This window comes from Dendronephthya gigantea, unplaced genomic scaffold, assembly GCF_004324835.1.
Source record: "Dendronephthya gigantea isolate DGI-Jeju-01 unplaced genomic scaffold, DenGig_1.0 000035F, whole genome shotgun sequence".
NCBI classification, from domain to species: Eukaryota; Metazoa; Cnidaria; class Anthozoa; order Malacalcyonacea; family Nephtheidae; genus Dendronephthya; species Dendronephthya gigantea.
This window is the reverse complement of record NW_021163045.1, coordinates 592,367-609,747: the sequence shown is the minus strand read 5'-3', so window position 1 is coordinate 609,747 and position 17,381 is coordinate 592,367. Positions and strand designations below refer to the sequence as shown.

General features: G+C 35.8%; 1 protein-coding gene across 1 annotated transcript; it reads right to left on the bottom strand.

Annotated features, from left to right (window-relative positions):
• Positions 1 to 2,586: 2,586 nt before the first annotated feature.
• Positions 2,587 to 5,519, bottom strand: LOC114525780. The gene is made up of 4 exons (XM_028547203.1): positions 5,127 to 5,519; positions 4,287 to 4,437; positions 3,669 to 3,817; positions 2,587 to 3,111 (listed from the first exon to the last, which is right to left on the bottom strand). The coding sequence occupies exons 1-4, from the start codon at positions 5,499 to 5,501 to the stop codon at positions 2,881 to 2,883; spliced, it is 906 nt and encodes a 301-aa protein (XP_028403004.1). The 5' UTR covers positions 5,502 to 5,519; the 3' UTR covers positions 2,587 to 2,880.
• Between the last annotated feature and the right edge of the window lie 11,862 nt (positions 5,520 to 17,381).

The following is a 17,381-nucleotide window of genomic DNA, read 5'->3' as shown; positions in this document are numbered from 1 at the left end:
TTCCAAATGGGGCTTCTGATGAAAAAGCCTCTATATTTGTGGAAATGAATATTTCACCACGTTTTTGCTTTCATTTTAGATTCTATAGTGAAGCGTCAAAGCCATTCCATGCAAATCGTAAAATCTCCAAAGACTTCAAAGCTTTATAAGCTTGTATATAGGCAAGCTCAAAAATACTGTTGTGGAAATATTTATTTTGTGATTCGAGATGTTTCTAGTGGTTTTTCCACCTGCACATACATACTCCCACTTATTGCGGAAGTAAAATTTGTTTTCCCGGGAAAAAATGGTTCGTATCTGACTCGAAAGCATTCGTGTTTCAGCATTCGTGTTTTCCAAGTTTGACTTTCATAATTGCAAAAATTTGTTCAGTGTTTATTTCGCAGAGCTTCAGAAGTTCCAATTTGAACTTCGTGATTTTGTTTTGGTTCATGCCTGTTCAATGTTTATCTGTTGCCATGGCGCGATGGTTCACACCGCTTAAAACACTTGTACGTTGTTGTTATAACATATTATATATACGTACATGTAAAAATGCTGGAACGAAATAGCATAGCATAATAGCACGGCCGTTACGAAACACTCTACAGTCAAACTAAGTTTTAAATTGCAATATAGAAGTTAATTTCAAACGAGAATAGTTTATCTCTGCTGAAGACTTCAATTGCATTGTACAAAATTGTGAGCAATTTCGAAAAACGCACAATAAAAGCTATAACCAAAAACTAACTTGCTTGACAGCGCAAGTTAATTCACGCATTTTACTTTTCTATTGTTTCAATTATCATTCTGCAGTATTTATATTAATGACTGCGTGATAATTTGAGCTTGTTTTACAGACAAAGGGATTGTTATTCATACGCTATTCCTAAAAACGGCTAATTGCCAATGAGTTTAATTAAATTGTTTACTGCATGTACGAATGCTGTCTATATGTCTAAACATGTCTATACCATTAACATTCTGTCTTCGTTTAGTAATTTGTTGCAAATACATGACTAAAACTTATATCATAATATGTGTCGAACAATTTACATATACCCTAATACGAAATACAGCATTCCGGGAGACTCGAGTTTGCTAGGACACCTGTTCTCCTGCAGTGTAATATAACGCCTTTACATTAACATACTAACAATGATAATTCCCACTTACCAAACACTCAGCTTGAAATGTTCTTACATCGAGAAATTACTTAAAGTTAAAGCAAATATCCAAATAAAAAATAAGTTGCTGCCGGTTGCAAGTTCAAGAAAGAACTAGCTAACATGTGTTTGCGGGTCCCACAAGTCTGTCAACAGACCTAGATGTCTTGGTAACGGGACCCGCTGACAAAATAAACAGCTAGCTGAGTGATGAACTTATATAAAGAAGCTTCAAACACTTGTAATAATGTTATCATTAGCTAGTTGACAAATCATAGCGCCCAAAATGCACACGTGCCCTTAGTGGCTTTATATATATATATATATATATATATATTATATATATATATATTATATATATATATATATATATATATATATATATATATATATATATATATATATATATATATATATATACCCGATATACACTTTCCCTTGTTTGTTAAACAGTACGTAAAAAAGATTAATACTTTATTGAAGAAAATTGGAAAGAAGAGAGTGTTGATCAATGTTTGTAAATCATTCAGTCTTGTAAATCAACCTTTCATTTCAGACAACGGTTTCGAATAGTATAGCTACCCCCTCCCCCTGGGTCTCGTAATTCACACAGATGCCGCGCTGATTTCCTGCAGTGGAAATTGCTTCACTCGCGAGGCGAGATTCTTTCGTGGGCGCGAATAGTTTCCAGGCTTTGTTATTATACCACTTGATGTGGTCGCGAACTTGACCAATAGATAAGTCGTCAATACCATATTTAGATAGAGCAAATATAACAAGAATTGCTTGGTGGTTGGCCATGAAGCTTTTAAAATTTTTAGTAAGCAATACTTAATTTATATAGCTATATATTTGTCTACCACCTGATTCCTACACGGATGAAACCTTCAAAAATCTCTAGTAAGCAGTACTTATCTTATATATGGACACCCCGTTGAAATCGCAAGAAATTGCTGAAAGCCTTTCAAATATCTGAAGACAAGTGCATAGTATAAGCATTCTAATGAAATTTGCCTATGCATGCATTCATCGAACTCGCCTCAGTTACGTTAAGCCGGTTTTCCACAAGCGATATTTTTCGCGCGAAGCGACATTTTACTTTTGTTTCAGAGCTCTCAACTGCAACCATCTGGAACAAATTGCTCAAATACAAAGGAATAAAGTCGCTTCGCGCGAAAAATATCGCTAGTGGAAAACTGGCTTTAGTGCATGACCTAGGATTTTATTAGCATCTCATTATATAGAAGAGAAGTTGTCTAGGGGCAATGTCCAGCCATGACTAATGTAAACGCTTTGTTTACATTTTGAACTGTTATATTTCTTTAAATACATTTTGAACTAAGTAAATCAGTTTGCAGGTACACCACGTAAGTATTTAATACTGCAGTATTTAATACTTCCGCGGTGTACCTACAAACTAATTTACTTATTGATGTCACCAAGCAAACTTATAAGAATATTATTACATTTTGAGCTGTTATATATTTCTTGAAATATGACAAACTGTCCGTATCATGACTAGACTAGACTAGAATCGATGCGATGCAGCGCAGTAATCTTGACTGGACATGACCTTCAAAGGTACATACGTGAAATTAATACACCACTCTTAAAAACACAATAAATAACGACCCACGGTCCTATATATCCGTCCTTTCGGATACAAACGACGTTTAGTTGCCAACTTTCTTAAAATCAATGTTGCTAGGTTGAAGCCGTAGGTCGAAGGTCAAAGTTATCGAGCTTCTAGAATCCTGAAAAATGCCTGAAAATCGGCAGAATATTTTTGCACTTTATTAAGTGGAATAGGCTGGCCTGCTCCGTCGAAACCAACCATCAACGGCCTTTCCTTGCTGGTTAACATTGACTTGAGAACGAGAAGCTCGCTCCCAACTGCTTTTGGCTTCTTTACGAAGCCGATTTCCGGGTCAAATTCGCGCAGTCTCACCGGTATTGTGTTGACCTTCTAAGAAAATCGAGAAAAAACATTGACGAGAAATGTAAATGACGAAAAAACTAATTGGCGAGCAGGTAAAAGGTGAAAAACTAATTCGACAAGCAGGCAGATGAAAGGGAATATAGAAGACAATTATATAGCAAGCCAACGGTTTTGCATGAATTGTTTGCGAATAAATTCGGCAGACTGTCGCACACCTGCCATTTAGTAGTGCCCGATAAGTTGAAATCAGTAAACTAGTTCAGATTGGAACGAAACTGGCTGCCATGATTGAAGCCAATTTAAAGCCGAATTGAAAGATAGTGGCAGTCCCCTTCAATTGTTTTGTCACCATTATCGTTAACCGTGAAAAAAGAACAATACAAATAGACTGGCACAACTTTAACTCGACTTCAAATTGGCTTCAAAGATGGCGAGCGAGTTATCATTCCAGTTTACATAGAGTTCACTGGTTAGAATGTTAAGTAAGTGAGTGATACGATGGAAAGATGTATACGATGAAGACAGACTAAACTGCAGGTTCAAATAGTGAATCTTAAAAATGGTAATGTATTTGAAAACGTTACCTTCCCGGTAAGGATGTATTCTTCAGAGTCTCCAACGTGTTGCGTAAAAAGAACACATTTCGCCCTCGTTTTTCTACTGCAACTTTCGTTTTCAAATATGACCAACTGGTTAAGGTCTTCGTTGAGTGTGTAATGAGTCAGCCAAATTGCTAAAAGAAGTTTACAGACAAAAAGTTACACTCTGATGGTAGAAATTGACTATATGCATGCATGCAGTTAGGAAATATTAGCTTGGGTATACAATGAAACAGCTGATCCGAGATGACGTCATAAAGCGCCTCGACAAAATCATGCGCATTAGTGATTGGTTCAAGTTCTTTCTACTAACAGTATAATTGGGGTGCACAATACAATTTGTAATTTACAATCGACTGGAAAATGAATGCACTTTTAAAGGTATAGTGGCATAGTGGTTGGGATTATTAGTTACAGTTGTATTCCCACTGAGAATGGGTATTGTGGTTTGGTCCAAAGGATGTTGTGATTCTGGTGCAATGAGATTCTGAGAGAATGGATAGCACTAGATTTGTCGTATTGTTTGTGCGACTTGCACGATCGACACCCAAAATATGATTATACAAAGTATGATTATACAAAATATTTCAACAAAATATTTACTTTGCGGATCTTCTCTAAAACCAGTTGTAGTGACTTGTAGTCGATCGTTATCAACAACTTCCATTCTTAAAAAACCTCCTTTTATTTCAGGTGATTGATTGCAACTGTATAGCTGCACTTTATACGTTTTAATTTCATCATCATGTCCTTCCTAAAGTTTTCAAAAAGAAACAGATTCTTAGAACCTATAGACAGCCCACGTCAGCACAGTACACTTGATTCATAGACCTATTATTCCAAAAAAGGGGAGGAGGTCTGGATCGAATCACGCTAGAACAAGACCAACCATGCCCCAGGATTTCCGCGTACTGCTTTCATTTGGCACACACGGTAGAACCTGAGAACGAGATTGAAACAAGTCTAGTCGAATCTTCTCCTGTTAAAATCTTATGCTTATTTTCAGTTTTTCACCAAACTTGTTGCAAGTTACACTAAAACGAGACTAGTTAAGAATGAATTGACAAACTTTAAAAACAACATTTCTTGCCACAATAAAATCTGACTAGTCTTGTTTTCGGGGGAATCTCATTATACGCCTCCCGCTCTGCGAATATGAACCAATGTGCATTACGAGCTTTCTTTTGGCTCTCAGACATGCGGAAAGAGATGAGAGATTAGAAATTACATTAGGTTAATAACATGCAATCTTGAAAACTGTGGTAAACATGGTGTGACGAAGAACTCAAATAAATATTTTTATGTTTTTACTTTGAGGATCTAATCCAACCAAAGAAGAGGAAAATGCTTCTGGGAACAAAATCGCAACATTTGGCTTGCTAACTGTTTTAGGCTTGAGCATTGAGATGCATTAGAAATCTGAAATTCAAGATAAATACTCACGATAAATTCACGGAAAAATCTCGTGACAACATTGCCATCAATCTCATCCTTTGGCTCTGCTTCTTCTTCGTCGGCATTGTTTTCTTCACCTACCACCGTCTTATTTGTTCTAGTATCGTTTGAAGGTTCACTGTCACAGCCGTTCATTCCATCTGTCTCATTTGGGCTTGGAGCACTGCCCTCGCCATGAGTACTTGACTCTTTCTTTGACGGATTCATTGTCTGTGCTGACCCAGAATTCGGAATATCTTTTAAGACCTCCTCTTTGCAATTGCTACCGTGTCCAGTATTTGCCACTGATATTGGCCTAACATTTTCTCCATTCATTTCTGGCAATTTCTGAGAACTAGAATTTCTCGCCATTTCTAAAATCATAGAATAAACCAAAGGATATGAGGTACGAAATGTCACAGTAATCGACCTGCGTAAGGCTATATATACAAATAGCATACCTTGAGAAGGCGGATGTTGATTTAACAGCATAAAACTTTCATTTTCCCTTTTAATTTCAATTTGACTTTCGATTACGTTTCAGTGTGTAAAAACATTCCTTTCGACTATTAAATTCTTTAGCTTTCCAGCTAGCATTCATGTAGATCTTGGTTTATAATACGATCACAACACGCAACCGTAATTACATCAGTTGCATGCCTTATACATTTAAATAGCTTGCGTCCTTTCAGGAATGTCGCTTTTATTTAAAGACAAATATTCGTTTGGATGCAAAAGTGTTGAGGACATTTGAACCCCGGAAGATACTCAGATATCAGATATACAAACATTTAAGATCGATAAATTAAATCCCATGAAATTGAATCCGGCTATTAAATCCCATATATGTACGAACAACGCATTTTAACACGTCTGCCGAATTTATAAGTAAATAATTTTTTAAGATAACTTCAGCTCAAGCATGTCGAACACCATAATATAAGATTGTTTAACATTTAGACAGCGAGGTAGAGAAGTCTGAAAAGCACATTTTACGATCAAATTATAGTTGAAATTGAATATCTGCGCTTTATGTTCAATAATCATAAATAGCCGTTCGATGTAATTTGATTGGCTGTTTTAGGGTGTGTGATTTTTTCTAGGAAAACATATTCATTTGAACGTTCTCTTGGTCCGGAAAGGATTTCTAGAAAAGATATCGATATTAAATTGAAACTTACATTATTCTGGAAAAAAAAATTGAAAAAAAATCTTGAACTTTATAACCAAATTGTGTACATTTTAATTGAAAGGATATCACTGATATGATTGTAATTAGAAGCATTGTAAGTTGAGACTAACTCTTCCTTAACTTTTTCTAAACTTTTAAGGATGTGTTAAATAAACCTGTGATATAACTGTAATGTTATATATTTCACTTATATCATGAACATACAGTCAAGTTGTTTTAACTTTTGATAAACCATGATATCATTGTAACTTAAAACATAGTAACGTCAATATACTTTAAAACTACTCGAATTCAAATTACAAAATTTTAGCCCATGTTTAGCTATTTTGAACTGAAGTACCACTTTTCAATTTACAAAGCTATAGAGACTTAATTTGGCTTTCAGCCATTTGAAATGACCCACAAATTTTGTCATTATTATACGCTTTTTTATTATTATATGCCTGAAATTTAGGCAAACTGGCTGTGTGCAAGACATCGTTGTCAAAGAGACACAATTTTTATCTTCAAGATATGAGTTCAAATACAAAACGGTTAAAAGTGCTCGTCATATATAGCTAAAAGGTGATAAAATATTCCATACGTCAAAAGTGCATGAATTGGATTAAACGACATTAGATCTTGTGAACAGACGTCTAAACCGTTCAACAGGACCAGTAATTTATATAGTGTATCTAAAACGGACGAATATAGAGAGAAACTTGCTTTCCGCGTAGGAAGTCTTCTAGGCGTTTTGTGCCACCCATTGACGTCAAAAAGTTCAAAAGTGAAAGACTTTTTTAATTATTTTCTCTTTATGATGTTGACCGCATGTGCTCTGTGGGTCAAGAATGCATGCCCAACATATATACAACTATATTTAAGGACTATACCTCTCTAAGGAAGAGGGAGTGTGTACAATGTCGATAAGCTGTCGTTTTCATTATGACTGTATAAAAAGTATAGCAATTTAAAAACGAAAGACAGTCAAGTGTTTTAGTCAAGACTAACAAATTGTTAGCAGAATGCTTACAAATCCTACTCGGAAATCCTACTTGTGTCTTGAACTTTAATAAAGTAGTATTTATTCGTGGCATTAAGGTCTGCAGTGGCAGAATCTGCCGGATTCTTCTACCAGAATCTGCCTCGACGGTCAAGGTTCCATGCATGTCGACCCGTAAATTCGCACACTAGCTGTGATATTCACACAGTGAAAACAAGAAGTTTGTAAAGCTCGAGTGTTTGTGCTTTAAAATATCACTTTCGTTATACCTATAGTTTCGATTTTACGGCTGATTTGCGTTGGCAAAGATAGACACGTCGAACTACAGAAATACAAGTGAATTTTTTCCATGCCAATGTCAAATCGCAACTTCACTCTGGCTCGACATTGAAAACTCGACTCGAGGCAACATGCTATCCTGATTGCAAGCGATGTATTTGTGAGTCGTTATATAAATATTTATATATAGCCATAGGTATAGCATATAACAATTTGTTTACTAACAGAACGGCAATATAAAGATAGCTAATATACTCAGTCACAGCTGACAGACTTGAATTTTACACTATATTAATATAAGCTATATATATATACAGTAATTATATAATCGCGTATATATATATCTTTAGATAAGAGATGTATACATGATTGTTGACTAAAATCAAGCCCTCAATAGGAGACGATCAACTGAGGACAAACTTTACTTCCGTTTGGCTTATGCAAAATTAACCAAATTAAATGTCAAGACAAATTTGCACAACATGGCTAAAAGCTGATAGATTGGCGAATATATATATCAACTGGAGGATGTCTTTGTGTACTTATAAAATCTATTTAAATACAGTACCATTCATACAGTATTGATTTCAACTGATTCTAATATGTATATACGATATAGCTGTCCTATTACAATAAGATATATAAAATTTACACGAAAGATGTATACTTATAGTAACAAAATCAACGTAATTCACGTGGGTCGTCCCTCTAGTCGCTTCACTGGGTAACCCTCATAACAATTTCATGCAACTATATTATATGACAATAACCTTGCATGCCTTGGAGGGTTCGTTATAGCAAATTTGAAATTGGCCACATCATATGGTTGGTTTAATCTATGCCGTGGCGCAGGTTTGTGTGGTATATGACGTAGATATGCGTGGTCAAAAAATCGATATTTAACGATTGTTCATTTAATCCTAGCAATATAATATATATTGGCAGTGGGTGGTTAGAGAATCTACGTAGCTATAGAAATGATATTTCTTGCTCTGTAGGAATCTCCTTTACAACCAAATAAATCTAACCTATCTCAGCATCCTGTTTCATTATATGGAATCGATTTGGATCGGTCAAATGCGCCGCCTTTTCAAGGAACTCTTGATTCGAGCAAACAAAAACCTGCGGACGTGCTAAATACATCAAAGGCGTTACTTGACGAGAACGTTTCTCAGCAGGAATACAAGACAAACAAATGTATAAACAAATGTCTTTCTCATATATATATGCAAATCGTATGGAAAAAATTCCTCGTCAGGGCGTTTTATAGTATGAAATGTACGACAAATCACCGCAAAGAAAAGTTACATAAGTTTAATTGTTTAAAGTACCTGACATCGTTTCAAATTTAATTCTAAGAATTGTATTTTATAAAGTGTTTCGTGCAATAAGTAATTAATGACTGTAAAGTTAATCATGAACATGTGATCAGTTCGTGCAAGTGCAGTAAAGAGGTTTTCTCTACTTTAATAACTCGTTTAGGACGCCAGTTCAATGTCAATTAAAGACGATCGATGTATTTCGAATTCTATTCTTGATTGTTCAAAATACAGACATATAGTTATTAATTATCGAGAAAATTATCCCAAAACATGGTGAATATTGACATGAAGAAAAGGATATCGAATGGCGAAGCGACAGTTGATTTTGCCCCGCTATCCGCAGAGTCGCCAGCTTTCACATGTACATCACACAACGATGCATCTTTACATCTCGTCAGATTTGAACAGCGTGTTCTCACGTCCAGGTTTGTTTGGTAAAACGAGGGAAGCTTACACCTCCACGAAAATCCTGTTGGTGCCAGATAAGCCACAACTGAAACTACCTCGCTGAAAGAACAGAATCTGTAGCCAGCTGGGATTACGATGTAGGAGCGACTTCTCACAGTATACGTCTTCACCTTAATGCGTTCTTTTGTATAAGACACGCCGCCCGATAACCCCACTAATTTCCGCACCATCGTGCCAATCTCTGTCGACACTTCTACGGAAGTACGCACGGTGCTGCCGGAGAAACGATGAGTTTTGACTTCATAGACACATGTATGGTTATGAGATTTATGACCAGGGCAAGCGGAGGAAAAGGCTTCAACTGCGCAGCGAATTCCAGCCTTTGGAGGACCGTCGAGATTAGAACACATGTATATTTGTATATGAAGGTAGCCTGACACGAAGGTAACGCGGACTTGATTACCATCTTTCTTTGCGAATTTCCAACTATAGATACTACTGTACTTATCACAATATATTAGCACATCTCTCCGCGGTTCTTCAAGTGGTATTCGCTCATTGTGGACACCCAAGTCGACCTTACGATTTGCGATCCGAATGTACCTGTAGAGCAAACATTTTCTGACATTCAATGAACTATTTGTGGCCACCAGTTTACACACCTCATCATCTTCTGTGTATACCACTGTAGGAAGAATAAGCAGAACTGGCACTAGAACAGGCAGAATATCGCGCAACGCCATCTCAACTATATTCTGAGATTTATTGCAATGACGATCACAAAAAAGCATATTAGCAAAACATCTCAGTAATTAAGGAATATTGGCCAATTATGATGGAGAAAGAAGTCACATGATAGTCCAACTATTGTTTATAATTGTAGCTTGATCGTGACATATTTCATTAACATTTGTCTACAGGGTGTATCAAAAAAAAGGAAACCTTTAGAAATCAAGCTATTGTTAAAATTTGAATGCCTTTTCAATTGCATTTGCACATATGCTGAACCGTAGTGCGTGAAATATTGATGGCGTGCATGCATACATTAGAAAAAGGAGGCCTTTAGAAAATGAATTCACGTTTGTACACAAGATTGTCTGCTCCTGGGAATTTGAAGTAACTTTAATAGCAAAAGGAAAAATAACGAAAAGCCATGCATACTGTTATCGCACAAAAGCGATAACAGTATGCATGGTATAATTTTAATAAAATAGCTTGATTTCTAAAGGTCTCCTTTGTTTTGAAACACCCTGTAGAAATAATAGATTTCAACATCAGTTACAGTTAGAGTAGATTATTTAGACTGTACGATTTCTGATCCAGTAGCTGTAATTTAGGAAAACGAACGAATATATGCAGGAATGTTAGCTACATTGCATTGATATAATGCTTTGGCCGACAACGGGAGACAAAATAAAAAATAGTATTTGATTGCGATTCTTCAGTATTTAAATTCTAGTAGTTTTTTTTAGCGGCAATTTTTAAGATTGCGCATGCCAATTCCGCCCGCAATCATCCGTTCGTGACGGTGAAAATATAGTGTTTGTTTTGCAAAGGCATTAACATCTGATAGCACAAACCCACGCAAATCACGACTTAATCACCGCGGTGGCCGATCCGCTCGAAAGGCAGAATAAGTTACTACTGCAATGAGCCACAAATTATTATCTACCTTCAATTCAGCGTTCTCACTTTTCAGAAAGTTTCCTTAGAAAAGCACGACTCTATCAATGGGAGGAAGGAATATTTAATATATTCTTTTCAAATGTTCTTTGTCTCAGCTTATTCAAAGCATCCTCGATCCCCCACAACAAAAAGTATGCATATCTAAATTGTGAGAGCTTTAATAAGTTTCTAAGCGATGGCGACATTGCAGGGCGGAGTTTCCCTCACTGTCGATGTCGTTTTCATTACCCTTATTCTTTAAACACGCATCAACACATTTTTTATTACCACGTACTACAGTATGGTGTAAAACAACCTCGCAAGCCAGGCTCTTCTACCTACGCTCCGCGGCCAACGCTGCGGCGAAAACCCTGGTTCAGGCTGGTCATGTGACAGCGCAAATTCTCCCAAACTATTGGAGATTTTTAATTAGCGCTTAGTTCATCTCTAAGGGAGGGGTGCGAAAGTAAATATGCCAGTTTTACTATTTTTAGCACTTGTGAAAGTTCAGGTGGCTTTGTGGCCTATTTATATCCATACTAACCCGCCTGACGAAGCCCCTCTACAGGTCGAAATGTCGAGAAGTGTTTTGTCTATTTTATAGGCAGTTGTTGTATCACATTTAATGAAAAGTTGTTTGAAGACGCTGCCACGCTGCTCCCTGGTTATATTGGCCATATAAACTGGCTGCCTGTATGCATCGGTAAACTGGTGATGCATGTTACCTTTCCTTTTTCGACTATATTTGATTCTATTATCAATATAAAACGAGAAAAGAACACGACTAACACAATGTCAACTATAATTTCCTCCCAGCAAGTACCGGTAGTCGTAGTGCATTTTAACCTTAATACCTATATTCGTCTCAGTAACAAAAAAAGTGAAACTGCATGAAACGGTTGCAAGATGAGTTAAACGGTTGCAAGAAAAGTTGCAAGAAACTGAAACGGCATGATGAGTCTGGGTTGAAATTCGTAGTTTATTAACTTCGGTAATCCCGGATATGATTTCAAGTAATCTTCTAGTTCTAGGGAAAAAATATGGACGCAATTGATGTATATTAAAAACACAATAAGATAAACAAATTGATTTTTACGAAATTTAACGATTTAATACCACAGAAAATGTAGTTAAAGGAATAAATTGACGAAACAATAAAATGCAAGAACTTATAATTTCAAGTTTTGAATGAAAAAAATATTGGATATTCAAGCTCTTAGGCTTAGCGTAGTGATCACAACGTAAAATTAACAAAATTCCCTAGTAATAAAACGAATTAATGCCATTATCATACTGATATCAACCTCCCGCTAAGCCTTTGATTGATTTTGTAACCACTCCCATGATTTTGCCAATATTGCACTGCTATTCGTTCTATTACCATTATAATAAATATGCCTACTATTTTTACTTTTGAAGCCACCTAAAATGCAAGGGGTAAGATATTTGCCAGGGGCCGGTTGTATCAAGCCCGTTTAGCTTAAACGGTGGATAAGTCAAAATTAAATAACACTCTTACATCTCTCTTAAATGAGTCAACTTGAATATTATGCACTGAATATGTAGTTGTAACCTGTATCTTTGTATTAAGGTTAAAAACATTAGTTTGCTTGTTGAATAAAACGATAGACTGGCTTTCTATTTTGAACTTAACCACCGTTTAAGCTAAACGGGCTTGATACAACCGGCTCCAGGTATATTCGGATGTATAAATTTCAATCAATGGGCGTTTTACACTGTTGTATGCAAATCGCTGAAAAAGAAAGTTCAAAGTTTTATTTTCGACTTCATTGATTGAATGATATATATAGTGGCGAATTACTGCCAAATTCATTTCATCAGTCACATGCAGACCTTCGCATATGTAACATCTCTAAAGGATTAAAATGGCAATTATGGCATGTTTTTTTGGATCAAAATGTGTGCGTATGTTAGTTGTGGTATCTGCGCGTGAGGTATATATGATAATACGGTATTGCTCTATAGTCTCTATTGTTATTCTTATACAGGTAACAGACAGAGATTTTCTACTAAAACTCACTTTCTGCTGTTGATGTTAAACGAAATAGAGACCAAATTTAAACAAAATTGACAATTCGAGCAATTAATAAGATAACCAGGAACAAAGCAACCCAGACTTTGAGATTTAATAATTATGATGAGCCGGGTCGGTACGTACCTATATGAACAAGCTTTGCTATTGGTTGATGATAACACGCAATAAAACACAATAAACAATAGAAATTGATTTCTAAAAGAACGAATCATAAAACTTGTCTCTATTGTTAAAAAAGCCAATCACAAAACTCGTTCATATTAGGTAGATACTTACTGGATGAGCCAACGCAAGTGTTCATCATGAAATCTTGCAAACTCATAATCAAAAGATCACGTTGATGTAAACTTATAGAAAACAAGACGCCTGTTCTGGCATTAACTCCGGCGCACGTGCCAGTCTTCAATATAGAGCTTCTGAACATAAACAATACAGTTCATATTCGCATTTAGATGCCTTGCGAACCTAAATGTTCGATCGCGAAATTCAAAAGGACATTGTACTTTAAAAAGTATAGAAGTTCATATGTTCAAAAATGTAAATAAACCGCATGATATATTCGCTTTGTCTTACACTTTGCCTTTGGAATTCGCGCTTATATAGTTATATTAAATGTTCAATCCTGTGCAAACTACGACGTTCAACGCGCCCATACACGACCACATCATCTTGTTAAACGGCGAAATAGCAGCGATATTATTAAAATAGGACCAAAATCTACATGTGTTAAATATATTCTTACCCTAATTCAATCTAAACTTAGTCGAAAAAAATGAAAAGAACGGTTTATTTGTTGCGCTTGGAGGAATTGCCGTATCATGCGAGCGAAATCGAATCGCGCGCATCGGAAAATTAGCCAAAGCTGTGCACCACAACTCTTAGCAGATAAGACTGGGACGTAGATAAATACGGTTACATACACATTTTAAATACAACAATGTTTCGCGCCATTCAGACTTGCGACGACGAAAAATAAAAAAAAAACAAACAAAAAAAAACCAACAAAACAAAACCAGGGCGAATTTTCAACTCCGTCGCTGACGCCGGAGTAATGATGTGCTCAGGTAAAGACGACATATTAATCATTTCATTTTTTCTAATTAAAAAGATTGGGCAAGCTCATGAACACCATGCATTTACTCGTCATCTAACTGCTTGCTCGAAAGCAAAAGAAGGAAACCGCACGTTGTATCGGAAGGTTTCCGGTGACGACGGAGTCGCGATCTGTCTGAAGAACGGTGGTCAATATCAAAGGAAATTCATGGATGGTAAGAAAATGTAGCAGTCTCTTAATTTTTTCGAGAAGTTGTTCAACATAATAAGATATCTTTTAACTGTTCTCAATAAATCTGAGAACATTCTTATAGAGTCCAACTCATGCATGTAAAATGAATAGTCGTTGACCTTGTAAATATTCGGTCGCGATCTTTTTTCATTAGCTTTTTATTTACTCAATCAAATAATGTAATTTTCTGCAAATATAGCCAATTATCAAATGGTCTTACTATATATAGAGATTTTTTGCAGGCCCCTTTGCTAGACCTGTCATTCAATAATTTATAATCATGCGATTGATGTGAATGCCATAGGAAAGTGGATAAGTAGCTATCAATATACTAGGAGTGATTTTTGACGGTTTAAGCGAGCCACCATGGTAAACCCAATTTGGCAATATTTTCAGACATCACGAACTGGGAGTATATCTAGTGTTAATCCTCAGTAGCGTAGCCAGCCTGACGATTTGTCCCGCTATACTAATATATTGGTGTTGATTGACTGTGAAAACAATAAATTTCTAAAAAAATGAATAATTATAATAACTCGAAATTTACATAGCGGGACAAAATCGTCAGGCTGGCTACGCCACTGTTAATTCTATACAATTTTGTTGGTCATCGCTGTTTGATAAAAAATTCGAAACTATATATTATTACATGTACCACGTGTTGCCTACCCACATGGTTTTCGATATCATTCTTAAGGTTGAATGTCGATACAGAAAAAGCATGTCTGTAGATGAAAGCCATTTTACGTTTTATCAGAGAAACGTCATCACTTGAAACAACGCAACAATTTCCAATGTTTTGTGACTGTTTAAAACGCAGTCTTGAAAAAGAGTGATACAATAAATATAAGGCATAAATATAACCATACTAATTTCTTAATTGCTATCAAACTTCAGTGCTATCAAACAGTCAAGCATTAATTAATATATATATATATATATATATATATATATATATATATATATATATACAAATGGCTAATTTATAATTTCTATGTTTTCTAATTACTGCAGTACTTTCGTCATGATTCATGTTTTCTTTGCGATAGGTTGGTGGGCAAGTCTAGTTATAATGTTGGTGTCAGGTGTCAATTGGGACGCAAGTCCTGTTCCTTTCCTCTGTCACACTTATGTCCTCTGTTATTGTACATGTATACATGCGTAATAATTGTATTGTGTTGTGACAAATGATTAAACAAATGATATATATACATACATACATGCCCAATATACACTACCCAATTTATGCCGTGAAATTTTCGTCGTGATGGCGTAGGTTTGGGTGGTATATAAGACGTAGATATATGCGTGGTCAAAAAATTGATATTTGACGATTGTTCATTTAATCCTAGCAATATAATATATATTGGCAGTGGGCGGTTAGAGAATCAGTCCACGTAGCTAGATGAAAGCCATTTAACGTTTCTTATCAGAGAAATATCATCACTTGAAACAACGCAACAATTTCCAATGTTTTATGACTGTTTAAAACGGCAGTCTTGAAATAGAGTGATACAATAAATATAAGGCATAAATATAACCATACTAATTTCTTAATTTCGTGTAGAAAATGAGATTAAGAGTACACAATATGTATGGCAGAGCACGCACGTTATCGTAAAGTTAAATTAACCAAACAGGAGGATCTTAAACCTGATATATTTAATAAAATCACCGGCTGTTGATTGGCTAGACCTCGTTTGACGTAATCCTATTTGACATATACGATTAGTTGAGACAATAAGTAATTTGTTTTTAGACGAGTTTGGAAACTACGATAAATTAGCTGGCCTGTTTAAACAATTAATGCAAGCAGAAGGACGCCATAAACTTTATCTTTTCTGTGCTTAGATTACTCATGCAGTAGCTACGAGTTGAAATAGCTACTCGAGACTAACTTGGAAAAGAACTGTGTTGATGATATAGACATTGAAAGCTGGATAGGAATTTACGAAGTCGTATATGATGTCGAATACGGAACGGAAAGTTAAGTTTCCACATTCGCTGGTCTTCAAAGAAGTTGTGAAAGATGGCGACAGTTCTGAAATTGTGGAGTTCTTGAAACGGCCAAGTGTTGATACCGGGATAGTTAATACCACATTCACGACAAGTCACGGGGGAACCGCTTTGCACGAGTTCGTTCGCGATGGAAACATGAAATGTGTTCGTGTGTTGGTCAACCTCGGAGCAGACGTCAATCTTCACGATTGCACGGGCTGGACGCCTCTACACTACAGTGTGAACTCTAACAATTTAAAAATTACAAGATTTCTGTTGAAACACGGAGCTGATCCCGAAATCCTGAGCTACGATGGAAAAACCCCGGTTGATATAACAGATGATTTTGAAATGATCGAGTTATTGACGGCGCATATGGCGAATTGATTATTATAAAGATATATATTATGGATATATAAACCTTATTATAGCTGGTTGGTAACCAAATGATACCGTATATATTAATCTATACAAATAAATAATTGCTTTCTCTTCGAAAAGTAGTTTATAATATATAACTGGAGGTTGGTGGCAGGAGTTTTTGGGTCGACAAATTGTGTGATCTATTCCGATGGCAAATCTATATACATCGGTTTTTACGAAAAGAATAACAGAACCGCAATCAGATAATTCTAACCCAAACATGCACGGAAAACGCATTACTTTACGAGATAATTCTATAACTATATATGGAAAAATTTGACGGTGCATTGTATAAATAAATATATTGGTGAAAAATATGAAGAAAGTTCTTAGACTCAATGGATATATTGAAGTTGCGCGAATATTATTCAACTCTTCACTAAATTCACAATTCACTATATTCCATGCAATACAGTACACTTTCGACGAATGTATATTAGAATTACAATTATATTGTTCAAGTCTAAATCTACTCATTAAAGTTTTCGATGAAAATAGGGAATAGAAGAAATCGTTAGAAGTTGTAAATAAATGTGTATTGTGGGGAAATTCAAAAATCTGGATGAGAACCGCAGACAATATCCCTTTCTTGGTGTCGGCCATGCTAAGGACTTTTTACCACAGAGTATGACAGAATATAGATACACTTGGAAA

What these genes read in the sequence shown, in the direction of transcription:
- LOC114525780 (XM_028547203.1), bottom strand. Translation starts at nt 5,501, where the DNA reads ATGATTTTAGAAATGGCGAGAAATTCTAGTTCTCAGAAATTGCCAGAA. An exon ending in GATTTTTCCGTGAATTTATC is followed by an intron (nt 4,438 to 5,126) that starts GTGAGTATTTAT and finishes TGAAAACTTTAG; the next exon opens with GAAGGACATGATGATGAAAT. An exon ending in AATACATCCTTACCGGGAAG is followed by an intron (nt 3,112 to 3,668) that starts GTAACGTTTTCA and finishes CGATTTTCTTAG; the next exon opens with AAGGTCAACACAATACCGGT.